The sequence below is a fragment of the Hevea brasiliensis genome, chromosome 2, assembly GCF_030052815.1.
Source record: "Hevea brasiliensis isolate MT/VB/25A 57/8 chromosome 2, ASM3005281v1, whole genome shotgun sequence".
Taxonomy (NCBI): domain Eukaryota; kingdom Viridiplantae; phylum Streptophyta; class Magnoliopsida; order Malpighiales; family Euphorbiaceae; genus Hevea; species Hevea brasiliensis.
This window is the reverse complement of record NC_079494.1, coordinates 123,544,428-123,560,737: the sequence shown is the minus strand read 5'-3', so window position 1 is coordinate 123,560,737 and position 16,310 is coordinate 123,544,428. Positions and strand designations below refer to the sequence as shown.

Genomic DNA, 16,310 nt, shown 5'->3' with positions numbered 1-16,310 from the left:
ATGATGCTATTTGAAGAGCTAGGACATCATCTTTTTCAAAATTGTTTTTATTTGAACTAATGAATGTAGCTATAAGCAGATTTCTAACATCTGTTATTGCAGTTTTAGAAGAGAGCGCCTCATATCTAGATTGTTGGATATGAGAAGCCATATGCAGTTGAGGATGCTCACTTATTTATTTATTTATTTTATCCTCCTTAATCTCATACAGTGTTGATTTTGATTGTGAAATTTTATATTTTTTTAATTTTCTTTTTTCTCCATCAAGGATTAAATGGTTTGTTGCACATTGCCTCCAATAGAAATGCTTGAAAGGGCTAAAATTCAAAATAGAAATAACAAATAAACATATATTTGTATAATAAAGATAATCCTTCTCATATCATAAAAAGTCCATAAGATCCTTTGTGCTATCAGATGTAATATTACCACTCTCCAGCATGAGCTGTACAGGTCAAATTGCATTTACAGAGGCTAACAAACATAAGCTATGCTTCTCCAGGAGAAATCAGGCATCAGCATCAGGTCCAGGATAAGCTGGTAAGCTCATTATGCGCTTGTCCAATACTGGGCCTCCAACAGTGAAATGATATAAACTCTGAAAGTTTGATCCTGTCAACCCAAGAACTTCATGCACTGCAAAAGAATAATAAGAGGAAAATTTTTCAATATTACACTTTTAGGAAAGGTAAAAAACTCGAGAAGCTACCATGATTGTTCTGTCAAATAGAATCCAGAGGACTTAATTTTATTTACATTGACCAATCATTAATATAAAGTATCATTAAACTCTACCCCACAACTAACAACAAATACACCAGCAATATTCAGTGAATGTAGTTTCCAAGCAAGATCATTAGGCTTGCAATCAAGAAAATGTTGAACAATGCTCGAGCAATGTTCATTTGATTATACAAAACATCTATAAAACTAGCGTGTAATATTACCATTTATGTTCAACATTAATACTCCAAGAGAATGAGTAACAGTATAATGCATGCTCGCCACCACATAGGAAATTCTATGACAGAAAGGCGAAGAAAAGAATCATACCAGGATCGTCAAAGAAGCAACCAATGCCAGTGGCAGAAATTCCAACTGCATGTGCTTCAAGGTACAACACCTGACCAAGGACTCCAGTCTCCCAAAACAGTCGGGGATACATCCACACGCCCCTGCCACACAAGGCAGGTTCAAAATGCGCTATCATACCAAGGCTGAAGCAGCCATCGCTTGCTATGTTCTGCATTAGGTTAATCGTATTTTAGCAAGAGCTGGAGAAAATGCATAGCAGGTCACCCACCTTTCCTAATCCTCCCTTAGTCAAGACAACAAGGAACATCTTAAAACACCATGCAGATCTTAGAATTTAAAAATTCATAAGCAGAGAAACTTAGATCTCAGAAATATTTTGATATGAACAAAACACCACATTTTCCAATAATAAAAGTGATAAATAATAATAAAAAAAATTTTTATATTGATGATATTCACAAAACAGTGATCAAAAGTTATTGTAACACGTTCTTTACCATATAAGTGCTGAATTAATTTAAATATAAGAAAACAGTGACGTATTATTCACTTCAAGAATCAAACCTCTCATTTCCCATTAAGAATATTGAAAAATTTTATGCTGTAATTTATTAAACAAAATTCTTAGCTATAAAATTTCCTTCATTGAAAGACGATTTGACAAGTCTAAGTTTGTCTCCATTTAAACCATACATTACTTAGACTACAGTCATTTTAAACTTCAATTTCACAAACAGGGACTCTAGGACAGATTGTTGGTCAAATACTTTGAAATCACGTTCTTCCCAGAAAATTTTAAATATATAAGGAAAAAAGAAAGAGAGAGATCATAATGCACATACCTGAAGGCAGGAAAGCTGTTTGGCAATCTGCTGGCAATCACCTCTAGCAAGTTCATACAAAGGTAAATTATTTGGACACCCCTCTGGTTTCTCCCATTTAAAAGCCTCCCTTGTAGCTTTCTTAAGTTCATTGAAATGATCTTCATTTCTCGTCAAGAAATATAATCCCTTTGGCAGCCCAATCACCCTATGCACAAATAAAGCAGCATGCACCTCTGCATCCCATGAGAGAACACGAAATGGCAATGCCAACTGTTTCTTGTGATTTTTGCCACCTCCAGAACCCGAAGGAAGACAATGTAGCAAAATCTGATAAAATGTTTCCCTATTTATTTTAGTAACTCCGTCCATATCCACTGCGCTTCTCCTCTTCCTTACTACTTCTCTTACTGTAAAACCTTTATATGACCGTTCACTACAAACGCCACTACCCGGAAATGGATCAATCGAGAACCTATCTCCCACTGTTAACGGCTTTTTGACAGCCTCTGCAGTTCTGTAAATTATATCCCAGCAAACGTGTTCTTTGCTAAGCGAATTTGGCTTCCCTTTCCACTCCAAGTTTCTAAATTCCGTTATCGCCGAGCTCAGTTCCTTATAATTAACATCCAAGTCATTGATCCCGTTAGGAAAAACAAGAAGCAAACAATCGGGATGTTCAAATTCAATTTCTGGAATTTTCCCTTTAATTGGCGTGTCTGGAATTTGAAACCCTTGATACGTTTCGAGCCCCATTAACCTATCCAACTCCTTATGACCTAGCCCATCAAGCAACTTCACGTCCCATCCAAGTGCAGCTGCAGCCATTGCAATTGCAGCAATAGCATGACCCACATCGTGATTACAGTAGCGAAACGCACGCTCTCCATATTTCCACGCCTCACGCCAGAAAATTGATGAAATTCCGATTAGAAACGAATTTCGAGGAAAGAATTTCGGAAAAAAATCAGATGGGATTGTAGCTCTAAGCTCTAGAGAATGCTCTTTTGGTGCATAATGCGCCACAAAAGCAGAATTAGAAAGGGATTCGATTGGTGGGGCAATAAGATACGCTTCTGTTGGGTGTAAATTGCCGCTACTCGGGTTAACCCGGAGAGACCAAGTAGAGAAACCGGCAGTTTTCCACGCAGAGAGAGCGAGAGAATCATAAAACAGTTGAGAAATTGATGATTTGGAGATGGGTTTTGGAGGAGGAAGAGAATTAAAAACAGATTGATATGAAGGAGCGGAATCAGCAGCTGATGCTGACGGGGTTTGATTGTCAGCGGGAAAATGTACGAGAGAAAGGAGTATAGCAGAGATGTAACGCCGAAATGGATTGGGTTGGTTGGCCCAGTCGAGGCCGCGAGGACCTCTGGCGTAGTTGGTGAAGGAGTGTTTGGTCTGGTTGTGGTATTTTAAGACTTGGGTTAGCTTTTGCGGGTCTGGGTTAGAATTTTTGTTTTTTTTGGGGTTGGTTATAGATGGTGATGGCGATGAGGAGGAGGAGAAGGACATGGTGGGGGTTGATTTTTTGGCTGTGGCGGTGGCAGTCAGATCAGGCACAAGTTTAACGGTTGAAGGAAAAATGCAGAAGTGAGGTGGGTTTAGAGGGAAAGAAAACCTCGAAGAGAGGGGAAATGGCATATTTCCCTGGCGTTTTTGCTCAAAAGATGCATTTACGTCATTTCTTTGCTCACGCCTTGTTCTAGATTCTATGGCTCCAATGATTCTGGAAACCCTGCGGATATAAAATATTATTAAATAACCTTAATTGGATCGATCTCAATCCTGAATGACCCTCGTCCTAGAGAAATGCAGGATCACTTCCCTTCCATCAATCTGGGTCCAGCACTGGTGTTCTATAAGTTTGATTGGGCCAGCCCAAACTTGGAAAGGGGTTGAGTGTTGACAGTAATGCAATTCTGCACTGTTACTAAGCCCCAAAATCTCGTAAACCCTACAGAGTTTCGTTTATTGCTGTTAAATTGCAATAGAAAAGATTTTTTAATTATACTAACAAAAATATTGAATATAATTTAAAATTATTAATTAAATAATATATTTATATATATATATATATATATTGTATTTTATATTTTTTTAAAGCATATAAATCCATCCTTGTTCCAGTTAATGGGGAGTTATTTCAGGTATATATATATATATATATATATATATATATATATATTAAAAAAGCCGTATTCTTCACTCTATCCATGCTCACAAATTCTTGGAATATTTTTCTAATGATTGGGCCGAGGAAAAACTTGAACCTCAACAGCTTGATAGACTAACACGTTACTAATCATAATCTGGATAATTTTGGATTCAAATGGGCCTATTGGAGGATCTTGATGCATTGAGGTGGGTGATGAGCCTGACGGTGCAATTCATCTGGCAGTCTTGCAAAGTGCAAGCGAAAAATTCTTCTTAAAGCTCGTGACGTCGGTTTCGTGATAGCTCGTTCATCTGCCTTGTGACTCAGCAAATCACTACGCGCTACCTCATCATTAATATTTCCATCAGTTTACACACTTATACTACTGCCGCCACCCACCTGTCCGTAGTAATAAAAGGTCTCCCTCCCAACTTCATTGGACAAAGATACCCTTCAATGAAAGTTCACATCTGGATAACATCGTCTTTTCATATGTAGGCATAATCTGGCAATGGCACAATTCGAGCGCCCAAATCGTAACGCAGCGCAAGGCCCATTCATAATCAAAATTATTATATTAAACGCATCCTTATCTTAATCTAGAACTAGCGTTGCCATTTCTAGGCTCCTTTTGAGAGCTGTGTGACAGTGAAAAAGCTGCACGGCTGCTAGGTCTTGAACTAGCGCTAATACCTTATCGTTTTCTGATCAATTGGAAGAGGCATTGCCGTTTCGACTCTATCTCTCGCTTTTCGGTCTCTATCTAATTGTTTCTTATTCCTCTGCAAGGTATTGACATGGCAGTTGTGATATTCCTGGAATTTTTTCTGGTTCAAATAATTGATATCGTCAAAATAATTTCTTTGCCTTGTAATTATTTGAGTCTGTGATCTGTTTTTATTTTTTGTTTAACTTTTAATCTTCCAGAAATGTCGGTTGTTGGGCGGAGAGGAATTCATTACTTGCAGAAACTAAAAGCTGCGAACATCCCTGCTGAGTTGATAGAGAAGGGCCAAAATCGCGTTATTGATGCTTCTCTTACTCTTATTCGTGAGAGAGCGAAGCTTAAGGTTTGTATTTGAAACCTTATAACCAATGGCTCTGCATGATTCTTCGAATCATTAATTATTTGGCAAAGCTTTTTGTCAGTGGGGATTCATTTGCCATATTTGCTAATTGAAGCATCCATCTTTAAGGAATTATGTAATTTTTAGGTCGAATTTTGCTAATTTAGTTTATTTTAAATGCCATGGCTATGATCTCTTCTCTGTTTCTGTTAAAGTTTTAGTTATCTGACATTTAATTTTGGTGTTCCCAAGGGAGAGCTTGTGCGTGCTCTAGGAGGTGTTGTGGCATCATCGTCCCTTCTTGGAGTTCCTCTGGGGCATAACTCATCATTTCTTCAGGGCCCAGCATTTGCTCCTCCTCGAATTAGGGAGGCCATCTGGTGTGGTAGCACTAACTCGTCAACTGAAGAAGGTATCCGTAGTACCCTGCTTTTTGACTTCTATTTGAATAGCATTCAATAGGAGTTTTTTGTACGTTAAATATATTTTCTTAACCGGCAAAGATTTAGAATTGGTGATCCATGATCAGATGTAATTATTTCAGACAAATGAATTTCACATTTGAACCGGTCATCAAACACTGTTTTTGTTTCTGGATTTTGTGCCTTTAAATTTTATTTATCAGTATGTCCTAAAGCGTTAACAAAACCACAGACTTCCGAAACTATGATATTAATATTCATTCTGGTTGTGCCAAACAAAATCAGATGGTGCCCAGATATCTAATTGCCAAGGATCTGGTGCATTTTTCGCATTTGTGACTTTTATTTTGGCTTTATTATGTAATAATGTTGAATATATGCTTATTGTGACATAATGCTTGTCTGTGAACAGGGAAAGAATTGAATGATCCCCGTGTTCTAACTGATGTTGGTGATGTCCCTGTCCAAGAAATTCGAGATTGTGGTGTAGATGATGACAGATTGATGAATGTTATAAGCGAGTCTGTCAAGCTGGTGATGGAAGAGGTGACTGATGTTTTTTATCTGCCTTTACAATTCTCTACCATATTATAGATTCTGCAAATAGCAGCTTTGTGAATGTTTCGCTTATGAGGAATTTTGAGAGTTCTTTCATGGCACGTGAATTATTCAAATTGAGGAATTCCTCATTCATACCTAGGAAGCAGAAAGTAGTTTTATTTCTTAACTTGTTTTCTGTAATCTACGATTATTCCTTACTTATTCATGTAAGAGGCTCTTTGAGAGTCTTGGGCAAAATTTTTCTTAAGTTTATCTTGTACCCTTATATGTAGCCTGTGGCTGCAAGTTTGATATGGTATTGTCCTGTTAACCCCACATGACTGCTTAATGGTTTTGGACTTGAGACAACACTTTGTCATGAGATATTCTCTTGTTTGAAGTCTTTGAAATTACCTCTAGGATATTCTCACCATAGAAAAAGAGCATTAATAACTAGAGGATTCAAAAAGTTTCACTGCCAATGATCCTGCACTATTGGGTTATGTTGATTGATCCATCTTGGCCCAGTATATTCTTGGCTTGATGTGCTGCATTTGATCTTCATTGTTACGCATGAGTTCAAGCTAGCTTTGTCAAACTTTCATACATTTTCTACCTTGCTGAGGGATTATGGCAGTTTAAAAGGCTAATTGATTAGAGTCTAACATCAGAGTGCTACAAAGCATTGTTCCTTTTCTTTCTGCTCATGAAGGCCTGCCTCGTGTAAAATTTGCATTTTCTCCTTGTTGACACTCTGTCAGATATCCAAAACTTTGCGGAGATAATGAATTACCTAGCTCAACCTGAGCCTGATCTATGTGCTCTACAATGACACAAAATACTAAGTGTTGACTCAACCAATGGGGGGAAATTGTAGTTTGACTGGATTCTTTGTTAAGTTAGACTATTGGAGGATCTTAAATTCAAAGTTACTGTACAGAGTGATTTAATTTCTTGGGTATGTTTCTAAATAACTGTGTCTCATAAACTTGTATGTCGTAGCCAACTATTTTTTCACATAATAGAGGTGAATTTGAATTAATAATGACAGTGATGGTGCATATTATGCATTCTTGCTTAGAACGCCAAGAACATTTTCCCTAAGATCTTTACCATTTTAGCATCCTATGGGATTTGGCTTGTTTGATGGATGTAAGAATTTCCATGTTACATTTGTTTCCAACGTATTATTTGTAACGCTTTTGATCTTTACTCTTCCAGGATCCATTACGTCCGTTAGTTTTAGGTGGTGATCATTCAATATCTTTTCCTGTGGTACGAGCTGTCTCTGAGAAGCTTGGCGGACCTGTTGATATTCTTCATCTGGATGCACATCCAGATATCTATCATGCCTTTGAAGGAAATATATATTCTCATGCATCATCATTTGCCCGAATAATGGAAGGAGGTTATGCACGAAGGCTCTTGCAAGTATGTCCTGTACTCTGTACTTTTTCATTACTCTTTATGTTTAATTTGCAAACAATTATTGATTGGCAATCTTATCAGATTATTTCATCAATTTTATTTTCAGCAACGTTATCCTAAATGTATCCCCTGTAGGAACAATACTGTCAATAAAATATGAACATACTTTTTTGTTGATTAGAAATTTGGTGGTATATTTTGTGACCCTTCAGTGCAATTACACTATCCTCTTATCACTTTCACTTTTTCCTTATAATTTCCTTTACTAGAAGGATTATATTATGGATCTATCCACAGGGTATAACTCCGGGGAATAATATATTTTCATTTGTTTTGTAGCCATTATTCACAAGTTACAAATGTTTTATTGCTTGAACTCAGAGGTTTTTAAGGGTATTAAAATTGCAGTTCATCTTCTCTTTCTTTACTCCAACTGACCTTTGAACTTCTAACTTTGAGAATGGCCACCATCACCTGTTGCCAAGCCTAAAAAGAGATCTCATTATTTCTTGGAATTTTAATGAAATTGAATGCTGACCTTTTCAGGTAGGTATCAGATCAATAACAGAAGAAGGCCGTGAGCAGGGCAAAAGGTTTGGAGTGGAGCAATTTGAAATGCGAACCTTCTCCAGAGATCGCCATCTCTTGGAAAATCTGGTCTCTCTCTCTCTCTCTCTCTCTCTCTCTCTCTCTCATTTGCTTGCATGTACATGTGAATGGGCTAAATAAATTTGACTGGGATTTTCATTTATCAGAAATTAGGGGAAGGTGTAAAGGGTGTTTATATCTCGATAGATGTGGACTGCCTTGACCCTGCTTTTGCTCCTGGTGTGTCTCACATTGAGCCTGGTGGTCTTTCTTTCCGTGATGTTCTCAACATCCTCCACAACCTTCAAGCTGATGTCGTTGCAGCAGATGTGGTTGAATTCAATCCACAGCGTGACACTGTTGATGGGATGACTGCAATGGTTGCTGCCAAGCTGGTACGAGAACTAACTGCAAAGATATCCAAATGAGAACTTTTTCAAATTGGTTTCCTTGGTGCTCCTGGAACCGGTGTTGCCTGTCTTCCAACATTAGCATATTTTTTCCTCAGTAGCCGTGGAGGGCTTCTCTAAGGAAATATGAAATATTTTGTTCAAACCCCCTTCCGAGAGAGAGAGAGAGAGAGAGAGAGAGAGAGAGAGAGTAATAATAGTGATCCGATGCTTGGATGGGGCGTTGTTTGTAGCCTATCTCATGCCCAAGAATGAGAAGACGATTTTTACCAAGTTCTGCGCTGTTGTATCCCTGAATCTTCATGAAATAATCGTTAAAGCTTGCTTTCTATCACTCAAATGAAACGTGGAAAACTGACGTTCCTTGGCTTTAGCAGCTAAATCAATTTAATTATTAGGCCAATAATTGGGTTTGGCTATTGTAAAAAAAAAAAAAATAAATGCTCAAACCCTTTTTTTAACTGAAAAAAGTTTCATGTCTCTAATTATTGCAACTGTTAAGTAGCCACCTAGCGCTCCAACAATGAAACATGTTTGTGTGCAAGATTCATAATATGAGTAGATGCCTTTTCTCTAAAACAGAGACAAAACAAAATCATCCCACTGGCAATTTTCACAGGCGTTTTCAAGGTACCAAGAAAAATACTTATTAACCGTTTCATTTTTCTGGGAATCCAGCTTATTAGAATCTGCATCTGCTGCACTAATACCACCTGGGTATACATTTTAATTCTCACTAGTTGATCATGTAGATCGCTACTCCCAATTGTTTTGTAAATCTCGCTTCTCCAAGGATGTGAACTTGAACCGTCTGGCGCATATTGCAAGCAGTAAACAGGTGACAGAAGAAGAAGTGCCTTTTCAAATAACCATGATTTAAATTCGGAGGAGCCCAACCTGGCTTCCCATTGCTTGCTTGTGTATGGGAACATATGCAAGTAATTGAATGCCTGCTTTTGTTAGAGAAGCATAATTTTGTATGAATTCAAAGGATTCAACTTGCCGTACATGTTCAAATTCCATCTTATTGTGGTGACCTGGCCTAGGAGGAAAGTCAATTTATATTGGCAAATTAATGGTTCTTGTTTACTTTGCGAACCTCTCTTTCATTAGTCTGCGTATTTATAATTTTGCATTTCGGCAATACTTAGATACAGAAGGCAGTAGCATGCTTTACATATTGATGAAGCATGCAGCCGGGAGTAAAACGGTCTGGGCGGGTTCCATCATTATTCAAAGAAAGGGTTGTAATTAATCTTTAAATATCGATTCCGGGCCAGTTGAAGCCTCGAAACTGTTGATCCAATCCAATAACATGTGTGTTTGTGCTGCTTGAATATTTTATGTTCCCCCAACCCCTTTTCTCTCATAACATTTTTAATTCTAGCAGATGTTGAGGTTGATGAGTTATATATAGATTCAGGTGCAGATAGTCCTTATCGTATTCACCATTGTCCTTATTGTATTCACCATTCTAGGAGTTAATAGTCATGGTTGGAGGCTGCTTGAAATGGGGTTAGACCACAGTATACAGTAGGGCTGTACAGTGTGCATTTGAGTTCAAGATTGAAACGAAAGTATGATGTTATTTTTATTATTCAAAAACTGATGTCACTTACCGGCCCCACAATACGAGTCTCTCTGTTTTAAAATTGCAAATCTTCCAACAATTACATATGTGAAAATAATAAACTAATTAAAGAGTCGTATTAATAGGACGCACATGACCCAGATCGGCTTAAACATATATTAATTAATTAATTAATTCAACTGTAAACAAGTTGATTTAATGGAAAAGGCATCTGTCCTAACCAAAAATATTTGAACAAAATTTCAACAAGAAGCAAAGTTGCTGTCCTTGAAATCTTGACCATCCATCTACCAAATTATTTTCACTTCAACTTGCCAACAACCCCCACCTGGCCAGTAGAAATTTTAAACTTACCAATTTAATATAAATTTGATAATTTTTAAATTAAATTTTTATGTTAAGATACATACATAATTAAAATATACATGAATCTCGAATATCCATTTTACATTTTATATTGAAGAAGCTATAAAAATATATATTTTTTAAATTTGATAATTAAAAATAAAATTTAACATGTTTTAAATATTAAAATAATAAAATAATTTTTTAAATAATATTTTAAATATTATTTTATATAAAATATAATTTTAATTTTTGAAAGATTATTTTTATGTAGTGAATTTATATTAAGCCAAGAAAGGAAACAGGGACCTTCACTTGCTTTGGATCGCTTAGCCTTAGCATGAATCAACACTTAAGGAAATTTTTTTTTTTCTTTTTCGTAAGGTTTATTTATTTATTTTGAAAGATAGGTAAATAAATATATAAAATGAAAGGCAGAGCATTTCCTCCTTGCTACCCATAGTCAATGGTCGAGATTGCTTTTTCCTCTTAATCTAACGGTCAGCTAATCTCACCTGTCACTTAGTGTAGGCGAGACGATCAAGAGTTGTTGGCAGCCTCTCTCAAAATAAATAAAAGCTCAAACCATCTCATTCTCTATCTCCAATCTCCATAAACGAAGCTCAGTGAAGACAGGAGAGGCTGAAGAAAGGTGTTGAAAACAATGGCTTCCACTTCATCTCTAAGTCTATCTCAGGCCCTCTTGGCTCCAGCCATCTCCCACCATGGATCAGCCCATTCTTCTGACCACCACCGCCTCTCTCTTTCTACACCTTCCCTCCCCTCCTTTTCTGGTCTCAAGTCCACCCCTTCATCCATCCCATTAACCACTTCCTCTCTCCGCCGCCGCCTTGCCGCGCGCCAACAAACCCAAATCCGCGCAGCTGCAGTTGAGACCCTTGACGCCACCGCTGAGACTTCATTGGTTGAGAAATCTGTCAATACAATTAGATTTCTCGCTATTGATGCTGTTGAGAAGGCCAATTCAGGTCACCCCGGTCTGCCAATGGGCTGTGCTCCGATGGGTCATATTTTGTACGATGAAATTATGAGATATAACCCGAAGAATCCTTATTGGTTCAATCGCGATCGCTTCGTCTTGTCTGCTGGCCATGGCTGTATGCTCCAGTATGCTTTGCTCCACCTTGCTGGTTACGATAGTGTCAAGGTTTGTTTTCATTTTTTAATCAATTTATTCATCGTGCGTTGAGGACTAATTCTCCTTAATAATGAGAAATGGATCTGGATTTTCTTTTGCTAAAAAGAACCAGACAACTGAATAAACACAAATTACGTTTTAACATCTCGCTCTCTGTCAGTTGATCTATGAGCATTGTTTTTTTGTTCATTCTTGATTGTATTTTTATTTGCTTGCTGTTTTCTGATTATTTTTCTAAGTTCATTTGTCGTTTCTTCAGTTATCTTCTGTTGAAGTTCATTTCTACTGAAGTCTTTCGTTTTAGTTAAATCAATAGGAAGAAGACTTGACGAGTTTCCGTCAATGGGGAAGCAAAACCCCTGGACACCCTGAGAACTTTGAGACACCTGGTGTTGAAGTCACAACTGGTTAGATTCTGATTTCAATCGTTATCATTTTCCTCCGTTGTTTTAGTCTATATTTTTAGTTGTAGGCTCTCAAAAATCTTAATATTTTTCTTTGTAGGTCCCCTTGGACAGGGTATTGCAAATGCTGTTGGTTTGGCTCTTGCTGAGAAGCACTTGGCTGCTCGCTTCAACAAACCGGACAATGAAATTATTGACCACTACACGTATAAAAACTCTCTTCATCATTTTTTTTTTTTAATTAACACTCTCTTGATCTTGTTACTCATTGTTCTTCTACTGTTTAAAAAATAAATTAATTATACAATTGCTCTATATGGTTTTATTTTTATGTCTGTTTTCTGTAGATACGTTATATTGGGAGATGGTTGTCAAATGGAGGATTGCAAATGAAGCTTGTTCCCTTGCTGGTCACTGGGGACTAGGAAAGCTGATAGCTTTCTATGATGACAACCACATATCGATTGATGGTGACACAGCACTCGCATTCACTGAGAGTGTGGACAAACGTTTTGAGGGTCTTGGATGGCACGTTATCTGGGTGAAGAATGGAAATACTGGATATGATGAAATTCGTGCTGCCATTAAGGAGGCCAAGGCTGTGAAAGACAAACCCACTTTGATCAAGGTTAGACAATCCCTTTCTTGTGATGTGTTTTGAAGTGATATGGAGAAATAACATTTTGTAAAATCAATCATTAGAAATTCTTCTAATTAGGCGCTAGCAGAACAATGCAGTGGCGTGTTTGAAGTCACAGTAGAAGTTACCGTAGCTGCATTTAGTTATTGATGAGCTTTTACCTTTTTTGCAGGTCACTACAACAATTGGTTTTGGGTCCCCAAACAAGGCAAACTCTTACAGTGTGCATGGGAGTGCACTGGGTGCCAAGGAAGTTGATGCTACTAGGAAGAACCTTGGATGGCCTTATGAGCCTTTCCATGTTCCAGAGGACGTTAAGAAGTAAGCAAATTCAGACTAGGTTTCTATCTCTTTCCTGCTACTAAGATTGATTAACATTCATCACTTTCTGGCTTTTCCTTAGGCATTGGAGTCGCCATGCTGCTGAGGGTGCTGCTCTTGAAGCCAAATGGAATGCAAAGTTTGCCGAGTATCAGAAGAAGTACAAGGAGGAAGCTGCAGAATTGAAGTCTATCATCACTGGTGAACTACCTTCTGGTTGGGAGAAGGCACTTCCGGTGAGTAGAGCTTTAATTATCAGCATAGCTCTTGAGTGTATCTTTGAGCATCGGGTGATTTTCAATTTGCACTATCTGAAAATTTACGTATTCCTATATATTTTAGCAAGCATTCTACACTTTTGATACTATGTTCAACAATTTTAATCCCCAAATTTAACTTTTAGGTTTCTTTTTTGATTTTTTTTCTTCTCAATTCACGTATTAAAACCTTAGCATTCCCCATATGCAATACCAGATTAATCGTTGTTTAAACTAAGATATGGTGTTAAAATTAGATTTTCATGTAGATAATCTTTTAATAGTTTTTATTGCAATCTTCCAGACATACACTCCAGAGAGCCCAGCTGAGGCTACCAGAAATCTCTCTCAGACAAACCTAAATGCGCTTGCAAAAGTACTCCCTGGACTTCTTGGTGGCAGTGCAGATCTTGCCTCTTCAAACATGACCTTGTTGAAAATGTTTGGGGACTTCCAAAAGGACACCCCTGAAGAGCGCAATGTCAGGTTTGGTGTCAGGGAGCATGGAATGGGAGCCATCTGCAATGGTATTGCACTACACAGCCCTGGTCTGATCCCATATTGTGCAACTTTCTTTGTTTTCACTGATTACATGAGGGCTGCTATAAGGATATCTGCCTTGAGTGAGGCTGGAGTCATCTATGTTATGACCCATGATTCAATTGGTCTCGGAGAAGATGGACCAACCCATCAGCCAATTGAGCACTTGGCAAGCTTCCGTGCAATGCCCAACATTTTGATGCTCCGCCCAGCTGATGGAAATGAAACTGCTGGTGCTTACAAGGTTGCTGTCCTCAACAGGAAGAGACCCTCTATCCTTGCACTTTCTAGGCAAAAGCTTCCAAATCTTGCTGGAACTTCCATTGAGGGAGTCGAAAGGGGTGGATATATTATTTCAGATAATTCTTCTGGAAACAAGCCTGATGTCATTTTGATTGGAACTGGTTCTGAGTTGGAAATCGCTGCTAAGGCTGCTGAAGAGCTTAGAAAGGGGGGTAAGGCTGTAAGAGTTGTCTCCTTTGTATCATGGGAACTTTTTGATGAGCAATCAGATGCCTACAAGGAAAGTGTTCTGCCGGCAGCTGTATCAGCTAGGGTTAGCATTGAAGCTGGATCAACATTTGGATGGGAGAAGATTGTTGGACCCAAAGGCAAGGCTATTGGAATTGACCGATTTGGGGCTAGCGCACCAGCTGGTAAGATATACAAGGAGTTGGGCATTACTGCAGAGGCTGTTATTGCTGCAGCCAAAGAAGTTAGCTAGGCTGGATGATATCTTTTTATTTGGAATTTGGGGTTTGGGTTGGTAAATACAATGAAAAGCCATTTCTGGGAGAGCTATTCCATGACTTGGTATCTTAGTCTCAATAAAATGAAAAAAAAAAAATGGTTAGTTTTCTTCTGTTGCTTACTAGTCACGAATTGAGCAACATAGTTCGGAGGAGAGTTGGGTTATGAACATTGTTGAATTTGTAACAACTCTTGGATCTATCTTGAGTTTTGTAATGTGCTGTGATTTACTTGTAGCGAGGTTGACAATTATTTATTGCTACATTTTAATTTTTTGCAGAGGCAGAAGCAAAGATACTATAGCTCTAAGCCTTTAAAGCCCTGATGATTGATTTTTTCTTTTGTGTTAGTGAGCTGTTTTTACATTAACGTGGTTGCTGCCAGCCACAAAATACTTTGATGGGAGGTTGAAAGTGATTCTGTTGAATGTTAGATTAGGCTAGAAGGCATTGGCCAATAATTCACAAACCATCCGAGGAAGCTGGGCAAATCCAATGTAATCCGTATAGATCATGGAATGGACCTACCCAATTGCGGAAGTGATGGCATCTGGGGTCCGCCTGTGGTTGGGGATTGAGAATTCCTTAACCTATTTGAAATGTTTTGTGGTTGTTGCAACTCCTATTCTCAGGCACCTATCCATATTGTCCTGTTTTCACTCGCCAGCACCACCACCAAGGAGCCCTGGAATGGTAAATTCTTTTTTTTTTTTTAAATATGTTAAATTTAATTTTAAATTAATTATAGTATCTTTTAATTAATATATTTAAAAAATATATTTTTAATAGTAATTTTAACAGTAATATTTATTATACTCCAATTTTATTATTATGATATTGATATTTTATGATGCAGACATTAGACCTCAACGAATTTTTGGCATATCCGACGAGGTATAAGAGGCATATTCTGTATCGGGGACTGGGGCAGAGCCCTGTTCATACAAATTTGCAATGGTATTTCTAAGAAAATCTGAAATTCATTTCTTTTTCCTTAATTGTGATGATTTATTATATTCCCACTGTGCTGCCGTTTTCCTTTCCTATTTTGCCATTTGATGATTATTTGTGGAACTTATTTATTAACAATTCGTTGGTCCACTCTTTCTGCTGATTTAATTTTTATATATTATTCAATGTATTTATTAAATTTAATTAAATAAATGTATAATAAATTTATTATTAAGTGTATATTTTTTTATACTTAATTAATATACTTATAAAGAAAATTATTAAATTAATTATTTAATAAAATTGAAATTTCTTGGTATCTTCCACGAGTTGTTCTTAAAATTTGTGCTTGTTGATCGAATAAGCTTGCCAATGTTGACCCAGTCCACATTGCCATAAACAATTATGCTTTCAAACCTCTCATCGTTTTCTCTAAAGTCTAAAATAAAATCATTTTAGTTTTACTTTTTAATAACGTAAAAAATTATTTTTTTCCAAACCGTGAATTGTCAAATGCAATGAAACAATATAAATTTATCATATCATTTATTCTATGCATTTGCATTACAATGGTCCTCTCACAAATTCAAGTTTTCCAATTTTGCCCCATGACTTCTGAAGTATCTATTGAAATGCCCTCTTTGAAAATATCTGATTATTGACAATAAATTTAATACTTTCAAAAATTTACTTCGATCTAATATTATTAAAGCGAGTTAAAATACTATGTAACCATATTTCTATTCATACATTCAATTTATTCGAATTTATAATTCATTTTAATTAAATTTAAAATAAATTTATATATTAAAATTATTAAATAAATTAAAATTTAAATAAAATAATTTCTGCAAGTACTGTAACCATTGTCATCTTTATAA

The 16,310-nt window shown here is 37.0% G+C and overlaps 3 protein-coding genes and 1 pseudogene across 3 annotated transcripts in view; 3 read left to right on the top strand and 1 right to left on the bottom strand.

Moving 5' to 3' along the window:
- Positions 1-336: 336 nt before the first annotated feature.
- LOC131177806 (uncharacterized) lies at positions 337-3,563 on the bottom strand. The gene is made up of 3 exons (XM_058142909.1): positions 1,878-3,563; positions 1,054-1,243; positions 337-636 (listed from the first exon to the last, which is right to left on the bottom strand). Exons 1-3 carry the CDS (start codon positions 3,501-3,503, stop codon positions 509-511), a joined length of 1,944 nt encoding a protein of 647 aa, XP_057998892.1. The 5' UTR covers positions 3,504-3,563; the 3' UTR covers positions 337-508.
- A 1,094-nt stretch (positions 3,564-4,657) lies between these two features.
- LOC131177762 (arginase 1, mitochondrial-like) lies at positions 4,658-8,806 on the top strand. The gene is made up of 7 exons (XM_058142867.1): positions 4,658-4,806; positions 4,945-5,087; positions 5,337-5,496; positions 5,919-6,052; positions 7,268-7,477; positions 8,021-8,131; positions 8,230-8,806. Exons 2-7 carry the CDS (start codon positions 4,947-4,949, stop codon positions 8,488-8,490), a joined length of 1,017 nt encoding a protein of 338 aa, XP_057998850.1. The 5' UTR covers positions 4,658-4,806; positions 4,945-4,946; the 3' UTR covers positions 8,491-8,806.
- Positions 4,748-16,310, top strand: part of LOC110663008 (arginase 1, mitochondrial) — an 81,617-nt gene continuing 70,054 nt past the window's right edge. The window contains exon 1 of the mRNA XM_058142875.1: positions 4,748-4,806. The gene's annotated coding sequence lies outside the window, so the exon portion shown is untranslated. The remainder of the gene's footprint in view (positions 4,807-16,310) is intronic.
- On the top strand, positions 10,990-14,758 carry LOC131177702 (transketolase, chloroplastic-like; annotated as a pseudogene).